Here is a 22,487-nt window from a genome sequence, read left to right on the forward strand (position 1 = left end):
ACGTCCTGCTGTTTAACGGTCGACAGGGGATTAACTATTGTCATTTCAGGAACCAAAGGCCCTAGATTTACTGGAGGGGCCGGGGGTGGCTTGCAGAGCTGCTCTATCCTTCCAAGGTTTAATAAGATTTACATGGTATAACTGTTCTGGCTTTCTTTTCCTAGGCTCAATGACCGTTTTATAGGGACTGGACTGCCCCCTCCCCTGTCTACTTGGCAATGTCAGGTAATCCTCTTGGATGTCTCCCGTACAAAAAATCCTGGCATATTGCCATTTGAGGACATGACAACGGACTATCAGGGTCTATGGATTCACCACCAATCACTTTTACATTTTCCCTGGATTTTACCAGAATAGGGTCATTTAACTGCTCCAGTGCAAATATCTTTTTTCTGACCTCAAGATCAACTGGCTTCTCAACACTTCCCACCTCAGTATTCTCTGTTTCACCAATCATGCTAGGAAAAGGGAACTTCTCAAACTCTGAAGAAACTTCCCCTGCTACTGCATCAGCAACCTTCTCAAATGGGTTGGGGTTATTTACTTTGGTAATAAATCGGCTTTCCCACAATTTCCAGAAGTGAGCGAAGTCTCTCCCCAACATTATATCATACCTGTAGCCATGCACCAAACCCACAGACACTATAGCGGAACCACACTGTTTCTATGTTCACTTCCGCGGTAACATAATACCGAGTATCCCCATGTATGCAGGTCACACCAACAGCTTTTCCCTCACTCTTCAAGGGGTTCATCAGTTCAGCTCTCATAAGTATAACCAGGCTGCCAGAATCTAACAGAGCCGCTACTTGATTGCCTTCTACAGTAACCTTACACATTTGCTTATCTGTCTAAGCCTGTTGGTCAGCAGTACAGGCAGGTTGTGCAAAGAAAGACATTCTGCGACGGACCTAAGCAGTATCACATTGTATAGGTTCAGAGGTGAGTTGACAATTAGCAGCAGTATGGTCCAATTCACTACATCGAAAACATTGTATCATATTATTATCAAATCTCTTATAGGGTAAGAACCTTCCTGGCCTGGCTGGCCTATCCTCAGGTTCCAAACTCAGTCTTAAGTTCATTCCACCGCCCAGCACCCTTCTCCCCTGGAACAGTCTTACAGTAGTCACGGAAGATCGCCATTGCAGATTCGGGGCCCAGTGGGACACACAACAGTTCCTCAGCTGCCACATACCTCTCCATCAGTTTGACTAACTGGACTGCGGACTTGGGGTCTGCATGGCTCACCTACTTGCGCAGAGATGCAGGTAGCGATCACAGATACTGGTCCATCACGACTCTTTCCACAATCTGCGGTCCTGTCAGCATCTCGGGCTGTAGCCATTTTGTGGTTAGATGGACGAGGTCATGTATCTGTGAGCGTGGAGGTTTTTCTATTTGGAACTCCCAGCAGTGGACTTGTGGGCCCGAACAAATGAGGTGACTCCCAACCGAGTTAGGATCTCCCGTTTTAGCTTTGCATAGTCCTTGGCATCAGCGAGGCACAAATCATAGTAGGCCTTTTGTGGTTCTCCAGACAGGAAGGGTGCCACAAGACTTGCCCACTGTTCCTTGGGCCAACTCTCCCTTTCTGCGGTTCTCTCAAAGGCTGTAAGATACGCTTTCACATCATCACTCTGGGTCATCTTTTGCAGAAAGTGACTGGCCCGTATGGAGTGAGTGTTGTTTGGAAGTCCAGTGGAAGCATCTCCAGACCGGACTACTAGCTGTTGTACCATGTCTTTTAAGGCCTGGCAACTTGCTGAGTCCTGTTTGTTTCCTGCTGAGCTTTGATAGCTTCTTGCAGAGTTTTGTTAGATTGGAGCAAGGCCTTAATAATGTCCTCCATGTTGTCTTTAGGTGTAGGTTTGTAGCAAAACCTGGCTTCACAGAACACGAGTTGATATCCAACACAACAAATTGGTGTCTGTCACTTTTTTAAAATGTTAAATGTAGAACTTTTCCTCTTGCTGCAATTTCCAGTGTGCATTGCCCACATTCTCCACCAATTGTGATATGATCGGGGTAGGGGTCCCTCTCCTGGGGTAGATGGACACCTCCTTACACATAGCAGCCAGGAAACAGCACTCCAGTCGTGGGTTTTCGTGCAAGCTGGTCGGTGCCAGTTTTTATCGTGCAACACCAATAATCAAATAAACAAAACATAAAATATATCCTAACCCATCTGGGCTCTAACTAGACATTAAATTCCCTCACTAACCGAACACTAAATAAGCTCACGTCCACATTACCTTCTTTATTGTAGCATACAGTGTCTCAGAGCAAGCTAACCTGGGTGCCTGCTCTCCCAGGTATGAGACACTGCATCAAAACTCTTACACAGCTATATTGAGCCACTTCCAGGTATAAACCCCAATTAGCCTGCTGAAAGGCCTAATACCTGAAACGGCCCTTTGGATGGAGCCCTCCAGTGCTTCTATTTCACACATATATATATATATATATATATATATATATATATATTTTATTAGTATAAACTCCCTGCGTTGGTTATAAGGCACAATGATCCCTATGGCATTTTCTGAAATGTATCAGTTTTTTTTTTAATCAACAAATGGATCTTGATTACTGCTTTGGGGGTCGCTTACATTTGGATGCAAGTCAATTTTATTACACACCTCTCCAGAGCCATAACTAGACTTTTTGTGCCCTGTGCCAGAGAGAGGATTGGTGCCGCCCTCCATTTTTTAAATAGGGAAGTAAGATGGTGCACCTGAAAAAGGGCCATGGCCTCATGGGGAAGGGCCAGGGAAGAGATAGGGGAGGTCAGGAGATGCTGGGGATAAAAGTAGAGGAAGCTACAAGTGAGAATGATAATAAACAGGACAATTGAAAGGCCCAAACAGCTCCCCCTGCCCTGCAGTTCCCTGTGCCATGGCACAGGTTGCACTAACCTAGTTACGGCCCTGCACCTCTCAGATGTAGCAGTACACGTCCACTTTAACGCATGCTCATAGGTGTTACTTTCACAGTCTCCCTGAAAAACCTTTTCAAAAGTAAGAAAGTATGGTAAAGACCAGCTTTTTCACTGACGGGACTCCTCCCCTCCTCCGACAGGGCAAATCACACAGAGCTGTATCCCTCTTCCCCTCTCCTCACTTACTGGACACACCTGTCTGGTGGGAGAGGCTGCAGTTGGGAGCTTAGTTAGCTCTTTTGCTTTCCCACCACTGCTGCACACGCTGGTCCTCAGCTGCATGCTTCTGCTGCTGGTCTATCCTGGCCGCTGGAGAGCTTCTCTCTCGAGCCCGGCAACTTCTGGCCTCTTCCGCGGCCGCCAGAGCTCTTTGCACGACGTCCTCATTGTTCACCCGCTTCCGACGAACTGACAATTCCGCCCAGCAGTACCTTAAATTAAAATTGCTGCTCTTCAATGGCTGCCACTCCGCGAGCAGCACCCAGCTTGCGACTGGCACCAAATGTCACCCGCTGCTGGGAACAGTCCAGTGAGAAGTGTCCCGCTGGGGACACATGTCACCGGACTGCAGGACTTCTGGCAATGGAATAAACACTTGATCCCAACACTGGACATTGCCCTGTCTGGCCACACCCTCCTCTGCTGGGCCTGTCTGATTGCGCCTAGCAGTTTCTGTAAAATACAGACTTTGAATCTCTGACAAGACATTAACTCTCCTGGGAGATTTACTAAGGTCTAGAAAGTGATAAACTGGAGGGTGATAAACGACCAGCCACTCAGCTTCCAACTGTCATGTTACAGCTGATTGGCTGGTGGATTATCACTTTTCAGAGCTTGGTACATCTGGCCCGATATCTTGTTCCTTTGGGAAAAATTCCACCTTATAACTTGTAGGGACAGATTCGAATATCTGCGGGACTTAAAACAAGGTTTTAGCACCTGGGTTAAGTGTCTGGATCTATTCAATTATTTTCTACAGTAAGCCAGTGGCTAACATGCGGTAAACCATAGCTGCTGGGTTAAGTGCCAGGAACTATGCAATTACTGTCCACAACTAACCCTGGAAGCTCTATTACGGATTTACGCCATACTTGCCTACTTTTGAAACCGCATTTCAGGGAGATTGTGAAAGTAACACCTATGAGCACGTGGTAAAGTGGGTGTGTACTGCTACATATGAGAGGCGTGTCATAAACCTGACTTACATCCAAATGTAAACGAGAGCTAAAGCAGCTAGTTAGATGTATTTTGTTCATGAAAACACACTAATACTTTTTAGAAAATACATGTAACCATAGGGATCATTGTGCCTTATAATCAATGCTGGGAAATGATACTAATGATCCCATTTTAATGTATATAGCTTTGCTTTTTTTTAATATAACCGCTTCATAATGGGGGTATGGTGCAATCAGGGAGATTACTAGACTCTTCAGGGAGATTGCTGCTATTTCAGAGATGGTCTCTCTGACAATGAGGGAGAGTTGGCAAGTATGATCTACGTTCACACCTCAGGAAAGTACCAGCTGAAATCCGTGTTAAGTGCACCCTCGTGGCTAGTGGCAAGCTTACCCCAGGCAGTACTTGAATAGCTCTTGATACTATACCTGGGAGCGAAAATCCTGTGGTACAGATGTGGCCATATAGATATATTCTCCGTGTTATACAAGTTGTGCGCTACACTTAACACATCCGCACCGTGCAACTTTGTAGCGCTGAGCGTCTTTTTGTAAACATTTTTTCCTTTAAAATGCGTCTAATTCGCATAGTGGATCGAACAAACAAGCATATGCTTATGCTGATTTATTATTATATGCAGCATACCTATCTTCTGTGTGTGACTGCGGTTACAGCATACTTGCCTACTTTTGAAAAAGCTTTTCAGGGAGACTGTGAAAGCAGCACCTATGAGCGTGGCGGTGAAGTGGGCGGGTACTACTACATCTGAGAGGCGTGTCATAAAATTGACTTTCATCCTAATGTAAATGATCCGCTAAGCAGTTAGAAGATCTATTTGTTTATTAAAAAAAAACTGATACTTTCAGAAAACGCATGTAGCCATAGGGATCATTGGCCCTCATTCAGAGCCGTTCGCTATTTGCGGTCGTTCGTTCAAAAACAAGGGGTGGCTATTCAAATGATCCGTTCGCACATTGCAGTCTGTTCACACCTCTAAGTCTGAACGAGCGAGCAAAACATACGCTCGTTTATTTGTTAAAAACGCCCCCTGGCCGCTCGCACCATACGTCATGTCCGCTATTTATTAGATTAATCGAGTACATCGACCAGCGTATGAACTGCTCGCTATTCTTGTGGTTGGTGTTTGCTACCACAAATTTGCGAGCAGTTCTGGCTATAAAATAACCCAGTGACGTGGTCAATGACGCTGCTGTATTAATTATGCACACCCATAATACGCCCGTTTTGACCTTTAAGCACGCCTGCGTTCGGATCTCCACTCCCCATTTTCAAGCACCTTCCCCTGTTACCACCCACATACGCCTCATTCTGTCACTCAAAATAGCAGGCACTCGCTATATTGCGTACAAATGATTTTCGGCCGCACTGACTGGTTCGCGCATGCGTACTAAAAACCGTACGCATGCGCAGATGTGCAAACATCGCTCGGAACGAGCGTACTGCCGCTAACGAGCGGCTCTGAATGAGGGCCATTGTGTGCTATAACCAATGCAGAGAAATGATACTAATGATCCAAATTGAACGTATACATCTGTTTATTTTTCTATATATAACCTCTTCATAATGAGGGTAAGATGCAATCAGGGAGATTTATAGATTCTTCAGGGAGACAGAGAGATTACAGGGAGTCTCCCGGACAATGAGGGAGAGTTGGCAAGTATGGGTTATATCTGCATGCGAAATGCTACGTTAGTGTCACTAACGTAGTATTTCTCGCACATATAAAGCTGCAGTCGCACACATATAAGCATGCCACATATCTTTTTAATCAAAATAAGCTGTCGTGTGCGTCCTTTTCACATTGCTTTGCAAATAAGACACATTTTAACATGAAGACGCTTGACGCTACCGAGTGGTGCCATTGCGTGACTAGAAGGGCTGTTGAACGCTCAAGGAGGCTACATGTATGTTGACCCATCTGCAAGTCCCGTGGCTAATTGTATCTGCCTTGTAGAGCAGTGCCACCACTTTGGTGAATAAAAGTAGCCTGCCTCTAGTCGGTGTCCCAGGTGCTCCCGGCATTCTGGAGAATGCTTTGACAACACTGACTGATCAGTGAAAATAGTTCCATGTGTGCTGCACATTTTGGGCTCAGCCTGCACCTGGTGCAGTAGCAGTGTGTCAACGATCAGGTCAGACGGTATCTGGTCAAAGTGCCGACATGTAAAATGTAGGCATGGTCAAAATGTTGACCGTCAATGTCTACAGTGCATTATAGTGTTATAGTTAGGTTTGGGGTTTTTGTTCAGGATTAGGCTTAAATATCCAAAAAATTGTGTCGACTTTCTGATGTCCACATCATGCCATTCAGAACATGTTAACATTTTGGTGTTGACATTCTGACTATCAAATCAACCTATCATAACTCATCCAGAGCAACAATATGGCACTTCACTGCCTGACCACTGCACCTGTCCACAGCCAAATTCAGACCAGGAAATTAATCCAAAAGTGGAAACACTGCTGGAAACCAGGGAAAAAAAACACTACAGTGGAAACACTGGGCACAAGTAAAGCCCATGCAGCAGTATCAGTTGCCAGTGGATTAAGGTTATAGGGAAAGTATGCTTTGTACACAGTTTGTTCAGTTAGGGCTGAACATAGCACCTTCTAGGCTGCAACTGGAACTTGGCACATTGCTCTGATTTGAAAGCAGTGATCATTAATTGGTCAATGTGGCAAACCTGTCATCCTTTTCATAAGTTGGCTTTGGTCGCACAGTATTCCACTGCACTCTAGTCATAGATGAAAACTTAATGTGGTTTCAGCACTTCCAAACAACCCCAGGTTCTTAGATTTTATTGTTGATCATTTGTTTCTCCTTTAGTGTTTTTAAATTGGCTTGCTATCTTTTATATTTAGCATGTTAAATCGGCATTTAAGTTTGCTATAGAAGTAATAATAGTTACCCAAATACTAACGTTATAGGGTAATATAGAAAAAAGTTGTGAGATCGCAAACAATTTATGAATCCTGTAGTGCAAACCAGGATACGTGTTGAATTCCAGCTTGTTGTTCCGGAAGTTAGCCAGCAAGTGGCAGTAGATTTCCACAATTGTTCAATCTCTACTTTATCTATGATGTATATCACATCTTACATCTATTTCAGTAATTGAACTAATGATGGAAGATGGCGTTTTCACACCTAAAATGTTTTATATAATTTATTTATGTTCAAGTAATACTGAAAGGATAATGCCTGGCATTTGTTAAAGAAAACACATTGTAATATTTAAAAAATAAAATAAAATAACCCTTGCATTGTCTGTTTTATCTCCAAATTTTCATATTTTAATGTAGATAAGCTTTTTGTTGTTTGAGAATGTATTTCAATTGCGTAGCTTTGTAAATTTTGGGTCTGATAAAGTACCTGATGCAGAGTTAAATGTAAGACTGGCCTAATTGCTCCTGCACTGCTTGCACTGGACTAAATGTGTATATTTACTTGCATGCATAGTTGTGTACACTTTTGCCCCTACCCATGCACTCAGTTTGATAATTGTCGTCAGGGTGCGCTTACACCAACCTGTGCAAAGGATAGGTCTGAAAAACAGATGTATTTATGCAATTCTGTCTACATGCGTTGTCAGAACTTAGCCTGTCTCAGACTGCCCTGTTGCAACCGAAGGGGCATAAACTGGGCTGTAAGTGTAAACGCAATTGAAATGTGTATGGCACTGCATCTCTTGTACTTGTATATGATGGGTTCCAAGGCATGAATCACGCAAGATAGGCTCTACAAAAAGCGTATGTTCAACTACGCATTAGATCCAAACTTTGCAAAACCTATAAATTTTCAGAAAATCTAGAAATGTGGAGCACACAAGTTTTCCCACTTATTCCTACAGATTCAATTCTGCAGGAGTTTGGAAGCGCAAATATGCCTCTCAAAGTTCCACACATCGCTACTAATTTTCATGAATCGTGCCCCAGCAATAATTGTAATTCAAATGTAAACCGCAATGTGCGATGATTGTAGCGAGTTAATACTACAGTGCGCGACCTGTAGAAATGCTTGAAAATCAACCTGATTCCCCCCCCCCCCCAAAAAAAAATGGCAGATAAGATCGCAAAACCGTATTAAAAGGATGTTAGTGACTATAAACAAAGTATTTGTGTCAAATGGTACAGAAAAATGTATGTAAAGTGATTTTTTTTTTCCAGTGGTTTTATACAAGTTTGTCAAATGGTGGATAAATTAACTAATGTTAAAAACCCCTGTCCCACCAATACAATACCTCCACATACATGTCCCACATCATTTAATACATTTATGAGCTTTTTAGAGAAATTCACCTGAAATCGGACACGTCTTTATTGGACAAATTCTACTATTTAAACCCCTCCGAATGCTTATTCATTGAGAGAGGTGTACCAGAGGTTCTGCTCTGTGTCCCAACATTTTTCCCTTAAAATAATTTTTGTAACCTTTTCCCCTACTCATTGGGTTGTTAGAAAAAATCTGCGCGTTTGCTCTGAGAATCGTCGGAGTTTGGAATTGAATTGCAAAAAACCGCATAATTACATCTTCTCTCATTTATATTGTACACGGCCAAGCTCCTGGCATCCTGGCGCATCTCACTGGATTGAATCAGCCCATAAACATTCTTTCTAACCAATCTACACGTGTACTTGAGGTTTTAACCAGCATGTTTAAATGGACTGCTGCAAAGTTGTTTTCTTGTATTTTATAAACTTTGACTTTTTTTATTTTATTTTAGTACATCTGTGAACTACACTAAGTGGAGGTCTAAAGTACAGTAGGGTCATACTCACTCTCTGAAAGTTTAAAGAATAACCTTTTCTGCATAAGATTACTGATATGCTTCTAAACTTCAGTGTCCATGCAGCTAACCAAGCTAATGGACAGAGGCGACATTTCATTAGGCTGCTGAAATGTGTTGGGAACATTGTTTCTTGGTAAACTTTTAAAATAGTTTCCTACTTCTAATCCAAAAATTGGTTTTAAATGCATGTTGTAGTATTGAAAGTGGCACACAGCCTGCTAGGTTATCTAATGGTTAACTATTACAGGGTAGACTGAAGAGACTTATTAGAAGGCAGTGCTCAAGACCTTTTGTCAGCATGGATAGTTACTCTATGTATAAATAAAACGTAAATGACTGAGCTAAGTAGGTTAGATCCATAGTGGCAGCTTATGGGGTCATCTCTGCTGCTGATGGATTGATGCCATCTAGCACATTTCATGCACTGTGCCTAAGGAAAAGCAATTCTAGCTATAAAATTGATAGAGGAGCTTGACATCACAGTGTGGTACAAGTCCTGTGTAGTTGTGCTATAAAGCTGCATTTTGTGGATAAAGGGGCAATACATGCTGCAAACAACTCAATAAGGTGCAAAAGCCGGATTACTTCATGATCCTTTTATGAATTGAACCATGGCAAGGTGGTGGTCTCTCCTGCAATTCAAGTGCATTATCAGCTTTTTAGTTGGTCTTCTATACATTCCTGTGTCCCCACTTGGGCAAGGATATAACCTGTACAGATAGGCGTAGTAGTGATCATAGCGGTGTGCTGATTTTGAGGCAGTGATTTGTCTTGTAGTACAGTGAGGGATTGTACGAGGGCAGGACTGAATGTCGCATGGGCAGTGTCATGATGTTAGGAGGGATATGGCTGAAAGTAGGAAGCCACAAGAAGACATGGGTCTTAAACAGTGCGTGGAAGGCTTCTGTCAAACCTAATGGGAAGATTTTGATGTAAAAAAATGCATCTTCTATACTGTATGAAACTTTTTTTTTTATATATGTTCGTCCGGTTTCATGCATAGGTGAGTAAAGGCTATGTATGGTGAAAGTGGAACATTTTAGCTTCACCATAGGGGCCTATCCATTAGCAGATAAACTGAACCATTAAACGATATATCGTTCAATCGTTCACTATATCTGCTAATGGATAGGCCCTGAACGATTACATGCGCACTCCTACGGCCGATAAATCGCATCTATCATCTCTTCAACATGTTGGTCAATTATCGCATATAGCTGTATGATATTGGCACTATCGTGCAGTTTATATGCGATGAACGACGAAAGATATTAGCAGCAGCTACAGAGCGCTGCAGAGAAGAAAATCTACTCCCTGAATGATGTCATGAGATATTGTTTGTCGTTCGTCGTTTGCCAAAATCTGTCATGTACTTGACAGAAGTCGTTCAGCACAGCCCCCGGAATTTTCCTAGGATATCTTTTGTCTTTCGTCGCTCAGAAATACATCTGCTAATGGCTAGGCCCCTTATTCTGATCAGTAAAGACTAGGGCAAATCACACACTGTTATCTGTGGCAGGTTTTTTTTTTTTTTTTTTATATCCTAGTAAGCATAAATCCTTCACACATTTCTATTTGTGTATAATGCCGCCCACTCATGACCCCTTGCATACATAAGGACATAACTGATTTTTTACATTAGCACTGTAGTTGTTCACTCCAGATCTGCTGATCATGTGCTGCTATTTGGCAAACTGTTTATAGGTTACTGTGACAACATAAGCTTCATATTCACTGTTTTGATTATTGCACATCATTAACGCATGAAATGTGCAGGGAGGAAATTGTTGCTGTTCAGTACCTATCAACAAGTGATTAATTAAGGCACTTATCACATTTACTATGATTTCTTACAAATACAGTAACCACAAAATGAGACGTTGACATGAATCTGATTTTTTTCACACTGCTTTATGTGTAATGAGGTTCTCAATTATGCAATGGAAGAATAACTGGATTCCAAAGGTTGCAACAATTACAATGTGGAAATATACATATCTTTTTTTAAAGGGTTTATTAACACCTTTTGCAGTGGAACTGACCAGAACTGTAACAAGCAGCTAAAAAGTATACTTTAATGTTGATCTCAGGAGTTATCCAATCATATTAAAGCTTACGTGTACCCCACCGTTTCACTGTGTTTTAGACCGAATACGTATTCATATATACCAAAGAAGGTCATTAAAAGTGTTAGCCTAGCCACGCAGGAGGACACAGGTGGGCCAAAACTTGATATGTAATGAGAACATTGGCCCTCATTCAGAGCCGCTCGTTAGCGGCAGTACGCTCGTTCCGAGCGATGTTTGCACATCTGCGCATGCGTACGGTTTTTAGTACGCATGCGCGAACCAGTCAGTGCGGCCAAAAATCGTTTGTACGCTATATAGCGAGTGCCTGCTATTTTGAGTGACAGAATGAGGCGTATGTGGGTGGTAACAGGGGAAGGTGCTTGAAAATGGGGAGTGGAGATCCGAACGCAGGCGTGCTTAAAGGTCAAAACGGGCGTATTATGGGTGTGCATAATTAATACAGCAGCGTCATTGACCACGTCACTGGGTTATTTTATAGCCAGAACTGCTCGCAAATTTGTGGTAGCAAACACCAACCACAAGAATAGCGAGCAGTTCATACGCTGGTCGATGTACTCGATTAATCTAATAAATAGCGGACATGACGTATGGTGCGAGCGGCCAGGGGGCGTTTTTAACAAATAAACGAGCGTATGTTTTGCTCGCTCGTTCAGACTTAGAGGTGTGAACAGACTGCAATTTGCGAACGGATCATTTGAATAGCCACCCCTTGTTTTTGAACGAACGACCGCAAATAGCGAACGGCTCTGAATGAGGGCCATTGTCCCAAGTTAGTGGGAGCTGCTTCTTAACTAATCAGACAAAGCTTGAGTGACCGCTTTGCAGGGTTGCTGTGCAGATATGTAATGTTTTGTATGATGCACTTGGCCGTCATCCATCGCATCGTCCCATCTAATGTGCTGCATGGCAGATGTGACGATATAGTGCACATCGTGTAGTGTGTATGCACATAATGTACAAGAGAAACGATTAATTGGATAGAATCCCCCAACACAATAATATCGTGTCGTCGTTCAGTAGATTGCATAGTGTGCACACTCTATATCGTGTGTTCTGGGATTTGGTGGAATTAGAATGACTTGCATTGTTTTTTTTACTTTGTATAGTATTTACCAGGCTTAAAGATATGAGAGAAGGTTCGGCTTCCTTAATAACTAGGGAAGTAGTAATACATTTTGAAATAGAGCCGCAATGGGCCACTGTCACAGGTAATATGAACCAATGCATTCTCCCTCCATAATTTAACAATGTGTTTAAGGCGGAGAGCTCAGTGGGACTTTGTGAATAGAAGAGAAGCAAGAGAATGGGGGACAGTTCCTCTTTCTGCTTGGCATCGCTTATCCTGCCACCATAGTACTACAGGTTGTATTAGGAAGCCCAGGTAATTGGTTTAAACTATAAACTATGCTTTTTCCTACAATCTTAAATAGGTAGAATAGAGGGAAGGAAAGTATTCAGCTACAAACGCTATAAAACAGTATAACATGTAATTATGTAGATTAAGTTTTTGGTAGAGACCAGTTTGTGAACCAACCTAGGAATGTATCTCTATGTATTAATTACACATGCTGTAGGACACTTGGAAAATTGAGTGTTTTGTTGAAAACAATAATATAGATGTGCTGTCCCCTCCCAAAAAAAAGAAAGGGAAAGGTAAGCTATCTTTGTTACACTGTTTGCTACAAGTGATATTTCATTTATTTGTTTTGTAGGATTGAAACCATACCATCATGAGTACTCTGCAGAGGATATGGCAATGAAAGTATCTAACACAAACCATCACCATACCTTTAAGTCTGAAGACACCAGCGAATGTGACAGTACACAGTGTAAAATAGATCTGCAAAACCCTTCTTTTGTTTCTAATAATCATCCAGACTATTCTCTTGTAAAAACTGAATTTTGCCCGGATATAAAAGTACCAGCATTCAAGTACAACAAAGACCCTCACACACCTATACAGAATATAACTTCATCCCTTTCTATGGTGCAAAATAATGCCGACACAGTCAGCATGAAAAAACACTTTGTACCTGCAAAAACACATACAGATGGAAAGGCACTTGACTTACTGAAGGAACACTCCACCATAGAAAATAATGGTACAGGTAAACAGGAGTTCATTCCATTGGATTTAAGTGAAAAATCAAGCAGGGATGAGATTTGTAGTAAAAGTGCTATTGATGCATTGCAGGCTTCATTGATTGTTCATCAGTGCCCTTACTGTAGTCACAATACTTATTATCCTGAGGTTTTGTGGATGCACAAAAGAATTTGGCATAAAGTCAGTTGTAACTCCATGGCTCCACAGTGGGTTCAACAGAACGGTTTCAAAAATTTGAAAAACAATGTCCTTTTTCTGGTCAGAAATGGGCGTACTGGTCCTCCACCAGCACTTGGTGGCAAAGAATGTCCACCATTACCCATTGCTAAGTTCACACGTACTCAGATGCCAAGTCAATCTACAGCATCCAAAGGCAACTCATCAAGTTTAGGAAATGTTTCTAAAGCAACTTGTGGATCTCAGGTGCGTGTCAACTCTCGCAGCTTCAGTGGGCCTAAAGCGGCAAACTTCGATACACAACGGCAGCCTAAGGTGGTGCAAGCTCAAGAGCAATACAATGCAGTCCAACAGCCATTATTAAAAACAAAGAATGACTCGAGCCCTAAACTGACCCAAACTGGAAGTTACAGTAAATATACATCTGCTCAAACATCAGCATCAAGACAAATTCTACAACCATGTAGTAGCAAACAAGCAGAAAAATACACCATGTCCCAGGGAGCACCTAGCTTCGCATCTCCTAATAAACTGTATTTGTCTGATGCAATTAAAACCAAATTTTCACTGTCACAACCGCAATTTCCATTTCATAAATTAGAGCCACACGTCAAGCAGGAGAACCCTATAGTGCCTCCAAGGGAATCTCAGGCCAAGATTGTTAATGAACTAGGAACAGTGCCCAACTGTAGTACTGGACCCAAGACCAGCCCTGTTTTGCAAAATCAACAAAGTACAACGGTTGCTCCATCGCCTTTTCATCCAGTAAAACAAGAGCCTGCGCCTGACGGCCATGAAAAGCGACTGGATGTACTAAATATCTTTAAGCCCTACATTCCAAAGGACCTAGCTACACTGTACCAAAGTTGGGGAGGCAGTAACAATAATCTGGATAATGCAGGTAAATTTGTTTTGCAGTTTAAAAATCAGACATGCTATCTGTGGAATATCTTTATTTTAATAGAATTGTTATACGAATCTTGTAGAGAATTAGCTTTCTAATTATTCTGATAATAAACAAGTTTCTTTTAAATGTATTCAGGAAGCCAGTGTATTTTGCAAATAGAAGTTGTTATAGAGTAATCACTAAATGTAGTACAAATATATGGTTCCAAGCCATTAATGAAATGCGAGCTATGACGATGCTCAGGCAAAAATATATTTGTTGTTCCTAAAGCACAAGTTGGTAAAGGCAAAAATGTGTAAAGGTTACCCTACTCAATAAGTGTTTTACTACATTTGATGCCTTGATTGCTACTTTCACTGTACTGTAGCTGACTGCTACTCATCTGTAGCAGATTTATATTGGCCACCTGTGTGGCATATCCTTTATTTGACCTAATAGCCAAATTACTGGCTTTGTGGACAAGTGCAGACCCTAATTGTATAAGTTTGGAGCCTGGACTAATGACTGGACTGCAAAGTAAGGTTGTCACTTCCTAGTTTGCGAAAATACTCTCCACACTCAGATGGTGCTATCATTAGCCAACTCCTCTCCTATTCCATTAGCATGAGCAGTATTCTATTTGGGATGACCACTCACCAATTAGTCTACCATATCTGCATGTATTTGATGCTGGCATTATACACATAGTACAATGCTCACTTTCAGAAAATAGGACGGCTTCCTCCAACCCAATCACCGTCCTAGGCCATTTCCCAAGTAAATTGGCAGATGTTTGTTGCACTGGTTACGTAGTACATACTACCTTGTAATCGATTTACAGTGCTTTTAACGACATGCAGTTGAAAGACCAGTCCCTTGACTGTAAAATATAAAATGGGCATGCATGATGATGATATGCTTCTTTTCATTAATTTGTATATTATCAGAATCTGCAGCCATAAACCTTTTGGGTTTATAAATATTTTCTTCACATTTGGTAACTTCGGCGTCTTACAGCACCACCTGCTGTCAGTCTGAGCAAATAGCAGCCTGCAGTTCCAGGCCCCCATTCTCTTGCTGTACTGATGAAGGTTTATCTATTCTCCCACAAAGAAACATCAGTGGAGATTACAGCTTTCATTGCTAGTGTATGTACTTGATGGTTGAGCTAAGCTTGTTGGTTTAGGAGTTAGCAGATTGGCAACAGATGGCAGCTAGTTTGGCAAGCCTTTTTTTTTTTCTAGCTGTTCAGGTATCAGTATTTTTGCCAAGGTTGTAGTATGTTCATTAATTTGCTTTATTTACTTAGAATGTTCTGTAGCCTTTGACTGGAATGGACAATTATTTTGTAGTGTGTTGTGACCAGATACTATGTCTTCCAGTTACTTCTGAACATTCAGTGCCTCCATTATTGTTAGCACAGTGCCAGGTAGATGCATAAGACTGGAAAAGCTTAGCCTTTATTAATATGTCTTGCTGGTGTGTACCCTATAGACAATGGTGAGAGACAGCCTTGTGAGCTCTGGAGAGTGTGTTCACTCTTATGTATATTGGTTCCAGTGTGTCAACTTTTGGTGCCACTAAACCCCCCCACCCCACCCCACATGTTAATTTTTCCACCTTTAGTATTTTTCATTTCCTGGTCTGATAGTTTCTGCAGTTTTCAATTTTCTTTTTACCATAGTCTGCTCTCTTGCTATGTAATTACCACAGCATTTTACGAAGAAAAATTGCCAAGGATTTTTTCCTGAAAACAACTGGTAGAGACTAGGAAATCTGAGCATTTAGTAGTGGAAACACTGATTCTGTCCATAAATGGCAGCCTCCAGGGGTGTGTATTGTGTATGGAATAGGTGTAGTGTAGTTGTTCATTTTTTATTGGGTACGTTGTGGGGGGGTATTGTGCTAGGGTGAAGTGGATGGTTTTCTAGTAGCAGATGCCTTGGGAGCTCACATATTGTCACAGTTCTATTATTTAATGTATGCAAAGTACTGTGATGGATGAGAAGCATGATGATTTCTATTATGTCTTCAAATACTCCATCTTCATGGTAGAAGTAATGGCTTGCTGGTAAGAGTTATGTAGTATTTTGGTAATCTACCGACACTTATGTTTTATTGTGAGTCGTGTAACATCATTTGTATTGTTTTTTTGTGTCTGCACCTTGTCTATCTGAAATTAAATACTTTTGGTCTCTGCATTACATCACTACAAACCCTAGAGACTCAAATCACAAACTGAAGATTATAGGTTACAAGAATTGTGTAGGGACTAACAAATTAGCAATAAAACATCATGATGGTGAACTACTTTCACATATATTATGTAACGAAGCCTAAAACTAGCTATATAATTTTTTTAAATCGAATATTAAAATATATTTTTCAAGTGCACATATGTTAGTCGCTCACAGTAAAGTACACTCAATATGAGCACTTGTAATTTGTTGTAATTAGTAAAAAAAAAATATTTAGACCACTCAATCAGGGCAAATGAGTTGTGTGGGTTTTATCGTATGGGTTCTGTATTTAGAACATATTTGAAATGTGTTGAAACCATCTTTAAGCATAGATTGTGTTGTATCCAGGAGACTTTAGATGAAAGAAGCAAATGATATTCAAAACCAAACATACAAAACTAAAAGTCAGGCATGTCTTTCTTGATCAGCAGCAAAGACAACAGCTAGCCCTTTAAGTCAGATGTTGTAAACTGACCTTTTAAATAAAGGATGGTCTGAGTAGTTTTCCACAAATGCTAATGGCTCAGAAAACATGTTTACTAAAGGCAGGAAAGAGGGCTGTTATGTGCCCACTGTCTCAAAATGTGCAGAAAGACACTTTCTCATTCTCATATGTCTTTAGTGATTGCCTCCGAGGTCTAGGGTCAAAGCAGCACCAGCAGGCAGATAGGTACGGGCTAAAGGCTTGATCACTCTGTGATGGCTCCACTCACTCTGCATTTGTCTCTAAGGTACATCAGCCCAGGAGGGACAGGCAGGCTCTGGTTCTACTCATTTTCTATTATCCATGTGACTAGTCTCTGGCACGCTGGAGTCACTTTGATTTGCTTGATACACTGCTTGACAAAGCTGGGTGATGGCTGAAAAGTGGATCCAGCTGCTCTGAAAAGCGCACACCTGACATGCCAGTCCTGGTGCGGGCACATCATGGGGAGCGGTTTTTAATTCAATGTAATTTATGCATTCTCGCAATCCTGTGTGTGCCTGGCCTGTCATCCCCAGCCCAGATGAAGGCTGACAGTTGTCATCTAGGGCCTGAAGGTAGCCTCACATAATGACACATTAGACATACTAATGATGTTTTCTTCTAGCATAATGTTTTCTTCTCAACTTGTCTCCTTTTTCTTTCTCGTCCCCCCTCCTCTCCCTATCAACCAAAGGAATGCTTAGGACACAGGCACGCCAAGGAGACTGTGTTTGTATCGAGTGTGGGAAATGTTTCACCCAGCCAAGCCACTTGCGGACCCATATGAGGTCTCATACAGGTACAATGTACTTTCATTCTGACAGCACTTTAAAGTTGCGACAACTGTAATATTTAAAAGACTAACCTACTCAATCACAGTTTGTCGCTTTGGCTCCATGTATATACTTGCATTGTCTGCTTTTCTAAATTTCTGTTTAATACTAGGATACTTGTCATTTTTTTCCAAGGATGATAATCTAAAAGCTCTGAAGGACTTTTATTGGATAAATTATATTGATATCAAAGGGGTCTTGATCTTGGTTAAGTGTGGTTTAATTTACTGCAACTACTAAACAGTTAAAGCTATCATTTGAGATGTATAGGCTGTAAGTTCCCGTTAGGGATTTAGGAGAAAAATCTCTTTTCCATGGGAAAGGTTAACAAAAGACCACAATGATTATGAAAAAACATGCAAGTGATTCATTTTGCCACAAGCGCACCGATATCAAACTATTCATTTCTGCATATCATTAACCCCTGTTTTACATGAACATCATAATCACCTTTTGCCATTTTGTTTTATGGGACAATGCCCTCTAGGCTGGACAGTGATAAATGAGACATAATTAATACATTATTTAATATCTGTTTAAAGCTACACCAATTTGGTCTTTGCGACTATTACATTGTGCGAGCTAGGTAGCGTTCTGTGACAGCTCTAGACTATTGGGCTTCTGTGCAGAAGTGTGAATGATGCATACATAAGCCAGTCTGATGTGAAATGACAGAGGCCAAATGGTAAGTAATGCAAGTGGAGGGTCCCTTTACACACACATACTGATAATTAATGTTGTCAGTGATGGCTTTCTTCAGCACTGAAGTCTGAATTAAAAAGGGCAGTGGCCTTAGGCTGCCATTAACACACACTCTCAGCGAAAGTGTTACAGTAAATTGGTATGTTCTGGCCACAGGCAAGTAACTGGTCCTTTTTTAATTTTTTTCCCTTTTTTTTTTTTTTTAATATTGTGGTTAAACTGTAATGGTCTCAATGATGTACACACACTAACGAAAGCTTCAATGCTCCTCTGTTTAACAAGACCCCTTGTTCCCACAGTGGTATATGAGTCTAATGGACTCCGAGGTACTGAAGTTCACACCACCTCCGCAGATGCCCCAAAACAAGTATGTTATCAACTAATTGAGTGTTTGGTTTTTCTTATGATTGCTGGGGAGAAAAAGTTGCACAGCAGTACTCCTCAGTAAAGCACTGACCTTTCGTCATCCTATATCCTATTTAGCTGCCACTCGTGTAGTCTCACTGGTTACTGGAACTACCATTTATCACTTTTATCCAAATTTGTTAACTCCCAAAACCCTTCTTTTCATGGATTTGAAACAAGGAACCAGGCTGTGTTTTTCTGAAGAGTATTTTTCCAATGTCTAGACATGAAATCGTTAGAGCAACTCCTTATCCTGACCTTGCAGCTTATGTGGACTCTGTGTGGTGGTGTGCCTTTCCTGTTTCTAATGTCCAGTGTCTCCTATCTGATCCAACTCCTTCTCCACTTCTCCTTACTTCTAGTCTAATAACTCCTGTAGAAGAATATCAGCACACTTTCTTGCTGAAGCAAATGTACCTGAAGCCATAGAAGCACATAGGGACGTACATTTATAGTGATTACATTTTTGTACAGGTTCTTTATTTCCGGAAAAAACATTAATATTAGTAATTCTTTTGGTTTCAATACATTATTTAATAGAAGCTTGACCTGTAAAACATTACATGCAAGTTGGCTTTATATAGAAAGTCACTTAGCATTCATCAACATGTACACATTTTTAAAAAGCTTTGCAGACCTATAGATATAAGGCTGGGGTAATGGGACTTTATAAGCTGCAACAAAAAAAGTCCCCAAATGTGTGCTTTGTGCCCAGGCTGTCATCTGAAGTGTGGTCATTTCAACCATATGGTAGGTGCTCCTCGGAAACACTATATATAGAATTATAGGACACTAAAGGATGATCAGCTCCTGTCACATTAGGGTAGTGGCACATGACTGCTTTTACAACTTCAGAAGCGCTCATTCCTAGTAATTTTGTTATTTTTACTGCAGCTTTAATGAGCGCTTTAAATATTCTGTATGACCGTGTCTTCTCACACGTCGTAGATTTCAATTGGACATCGTTTTTAACGAGTGCTTTTGGAAACTTGTCCAAATTTCTGTTATTAGAGCTTTTAAAACCGCTAATGGGCCGTATTCAATTAGATGCGAAAAGCCGAGATCCGCGGAAATGTATCGCCGATCTCGGCTTTTTACGTGGCAGAAACTTGTCTCCGTATTCAATTCCACCCGCTTTTCACGTATGCGGAAAGTCACTGCAATGTAATAGGCGAAAAAGATTTGCCTCTGAATAGCAGGAGAAAAGAAGTGCAGCATTTTTATTTTGGGGTACAAAGGTGAGGAAACCACTCAGGACCCTTGGGACAGCCCCCAAAGGACAACTGTCAAAAAATTCCAAGAAAAGTTAAGAACACCCCAAAAAGTACTTTCAATTTAGGGGGGACAAGCATAAAAACTACCAAAATAGACTTTTGGGGGGTCTGCAAGGATGGGTCAAGTGTTTTATGTGAATGCAGGTGCGTTTTTCACGTTTTTTTTTTTTACTTCACTTTAGACACTTTAAAATATGCTAGCACCCATATTCAAGAATCCCAAATTTGACAGGACTACTTTTTTATCAACTAAAAAATACTGCTTAATGCCATTCTTCACCACTTGTGCAAAGACACTAAGAAGAAGCGATTGAAACAACTTAAGTACCCCAAATAGCTTTATTAAGGCTATTTGGGCACATCTACATTGATCCCCAATGTTAGTGCATCTTTTTGGGGGGCTCAGGCTGATTTCCCCAATTCTGACAGCACTTTCCGCCTGTTTCGACTTTGTGGCTTGCCGTTTTAGCATGGTTTGGAATTGAATAGGGTGAATAGCGGGGGCACACACGATAAGTTTTCGCGTTCAAAACACACGATGACAGCGGAAAGTCGTCCAGGCGAAACTTTATCGCGGATGCGAATCTAATTGAATACAGCCCTATCTGATTAACTTACTTGTTACTTTCTCTCTGTATTAGTCATATCATAAGTGAATGATTTAGTTACATGTTGCTTCCCAACTCTAGTTCTTGGGAACCCCCAAAAGTGCATGTTTTACAGATATCCTCAGTATCACAAGTGATATAATGAGCACCACCTGTGCTCAGCCAGTAATGAATACACGTGTGTACCCACTAGGATATCTGGAAAACATGCATGGTTAGGGGTTCCCGAGGACTGGTCTAGAATTAGTGACCAAACAGAACGGAGAATCATTTGTGAATTTCTCTGCTCACTATTTTATTACGTAATCTTTTCAAACATGGAATTTATATGTCTGTATATGTTTTATATATAAACTTAGATAGTAGGCAGAATATTTAAATAATGGCTATAAATGAAGCAGCATACTTGTATAAAGTTATGAAATGATTTATGGCGGTATAGAAAATATTAGGTTTCAATACAGGGTCCATAGTAAGACCTGCTTCATTCATCCAGAGAGTGACCTAGAGGACAGTCTCTTACAGGTGTTCCTAGAGTGAGTTTCCTACCACTTCTCTGCTTTGCTCTTCAGTCTTATGTGTTGGTTAGTGCATCCATAGATTAGACTATACACAATACACCCAGGAGTGATAACAAGTAATCCATGCTGTATGGATGGTTTCTGTCCCTCCATGAGTCTGCTTTAGGATATTTACATTACAGTTTGATTGTATATTGCCCCATCGATGAGAACAAAAATCTTTTATATAGTCATAATGCAGTTAAAATACTGAAATGTTTTCATTTATTTAAAAATAAAAAAATCTGAAAATATAATCATAATACACTGCCACTTTGTAATATAAGGATATTAGAAATCTGTGACCTTTTTGTTATATATATATATATATATATATATATATATATATATATATAGATACACAGCACATAATATTCTTTAGTTCCCTGGTAGAGGTGCATTATCCCGTATTCCTAAGATTCCAGTGGTTTTATTTTAACCATAGGTAGTTTACATGTTACAGTTGGCTTGGGCATTACAAGCTTGCCTTGTCACAGAGGTGTGCGGATGTCTGGAAATGATTTGCCTCTATATGGGTATCCTATATTAAAGAACATTAAATTCCTGTACAGAGTACCCTTTTATTGCCTTGTATTTTCCTGATCCTGTGGTTGTATCTCATAGGGAAAATATGGTGTGTATGCTTCATTTCAGCTTTAGTCCTATGTAAGACTGAGACAGAGGTAAAATTATTGGGGTTCATGGCACTGGATGTTCTCCACACATTGAGTACTGTACATTATCGGTGACCGAAAGCTGCATACTTCTGAATTTCAACATTGGGACAAATTAGACCAGAGCCTTAATTCTCACTTGCCATATCTTTTTGACCACCAGAAATTGGGACACTCCTGCAGAGAAATATTTTGCTTAATTGCTGTTGAAGGCAAATGACTTTGTTATGAAATAGTTTTTCTGTGGCTTCCTGTTTCTTTTGTCATTTCTATTTCTTAAGTGTCACGGGTCAGTTTGCTACCTAAATATTTGCTTTACTTCATCTGGCTTTCACTTTAATAAAATGCTTGGCTCTGGCATTGCTGTGTTGCGCTTCCCTTCCTCTCAAAAGCATAACTTGTGCTAACCGCAAACTAACATATACTAATTAAAATGTCAATGACCATACAGGGTGCTTTTCCCCCTAGTTTGACCGAATGCACATTACAAACTGGCACATCTCAGTAATTGTAGGGATGTATAGATCTTTATATATGCTT

The 22,487-nt window shown here is 40.8% G+C and overlaps 1 protein-coding gene across 3 annotated transcripts in view; it reads left to right on the top strand.

Annotated features, from left to right (window-relative positions):
* The window catches only part of ZNF516 (zinc finger protein 516), a 128,308-nt gene that overhangs the window by 101,435 nt on the left and 4,386 nt on the right, over nt 1–22,487 (top strand). For 2 of the 3 annotated variants that reach the window (XM_088475913.1, XM_088475914.1), the window contains exons 5-6: nt 12,731–14,200; nt 17,586–17,690. In XM_088475913.1, coding sequence (XP_088332039.1) covers nt 12,731–14,200; nt 17,586–17,690 — 1,575 coding nt within the window. Of the gene's footprint in view, nt 1–12,730; nt 14,201–17,585; nt 17,691–18,725; nt 18,794–22,487 lie in introns of all 3 variants that reach the window. The other variant, XM_088475915.1, reaches the window with a different exon arrangement.

The sequence above is a fragment of the Taudactylus pleione genome, unplaced genomic scaffold, assembly GCF_031769625.1.
Source record: "Taudactylus pleione unplaced genomic scaffold, aTauple2 ptg000179l, whole genome shotgun sequence".
In the NCBI taxonomy this organism is placed as follows: domain Eukaryota; kingdom Metazoa; phylum Chordata; class Amphibia; order Anura; family Myobatrachidae; genus Taudactylus; species Taudactylus pleione.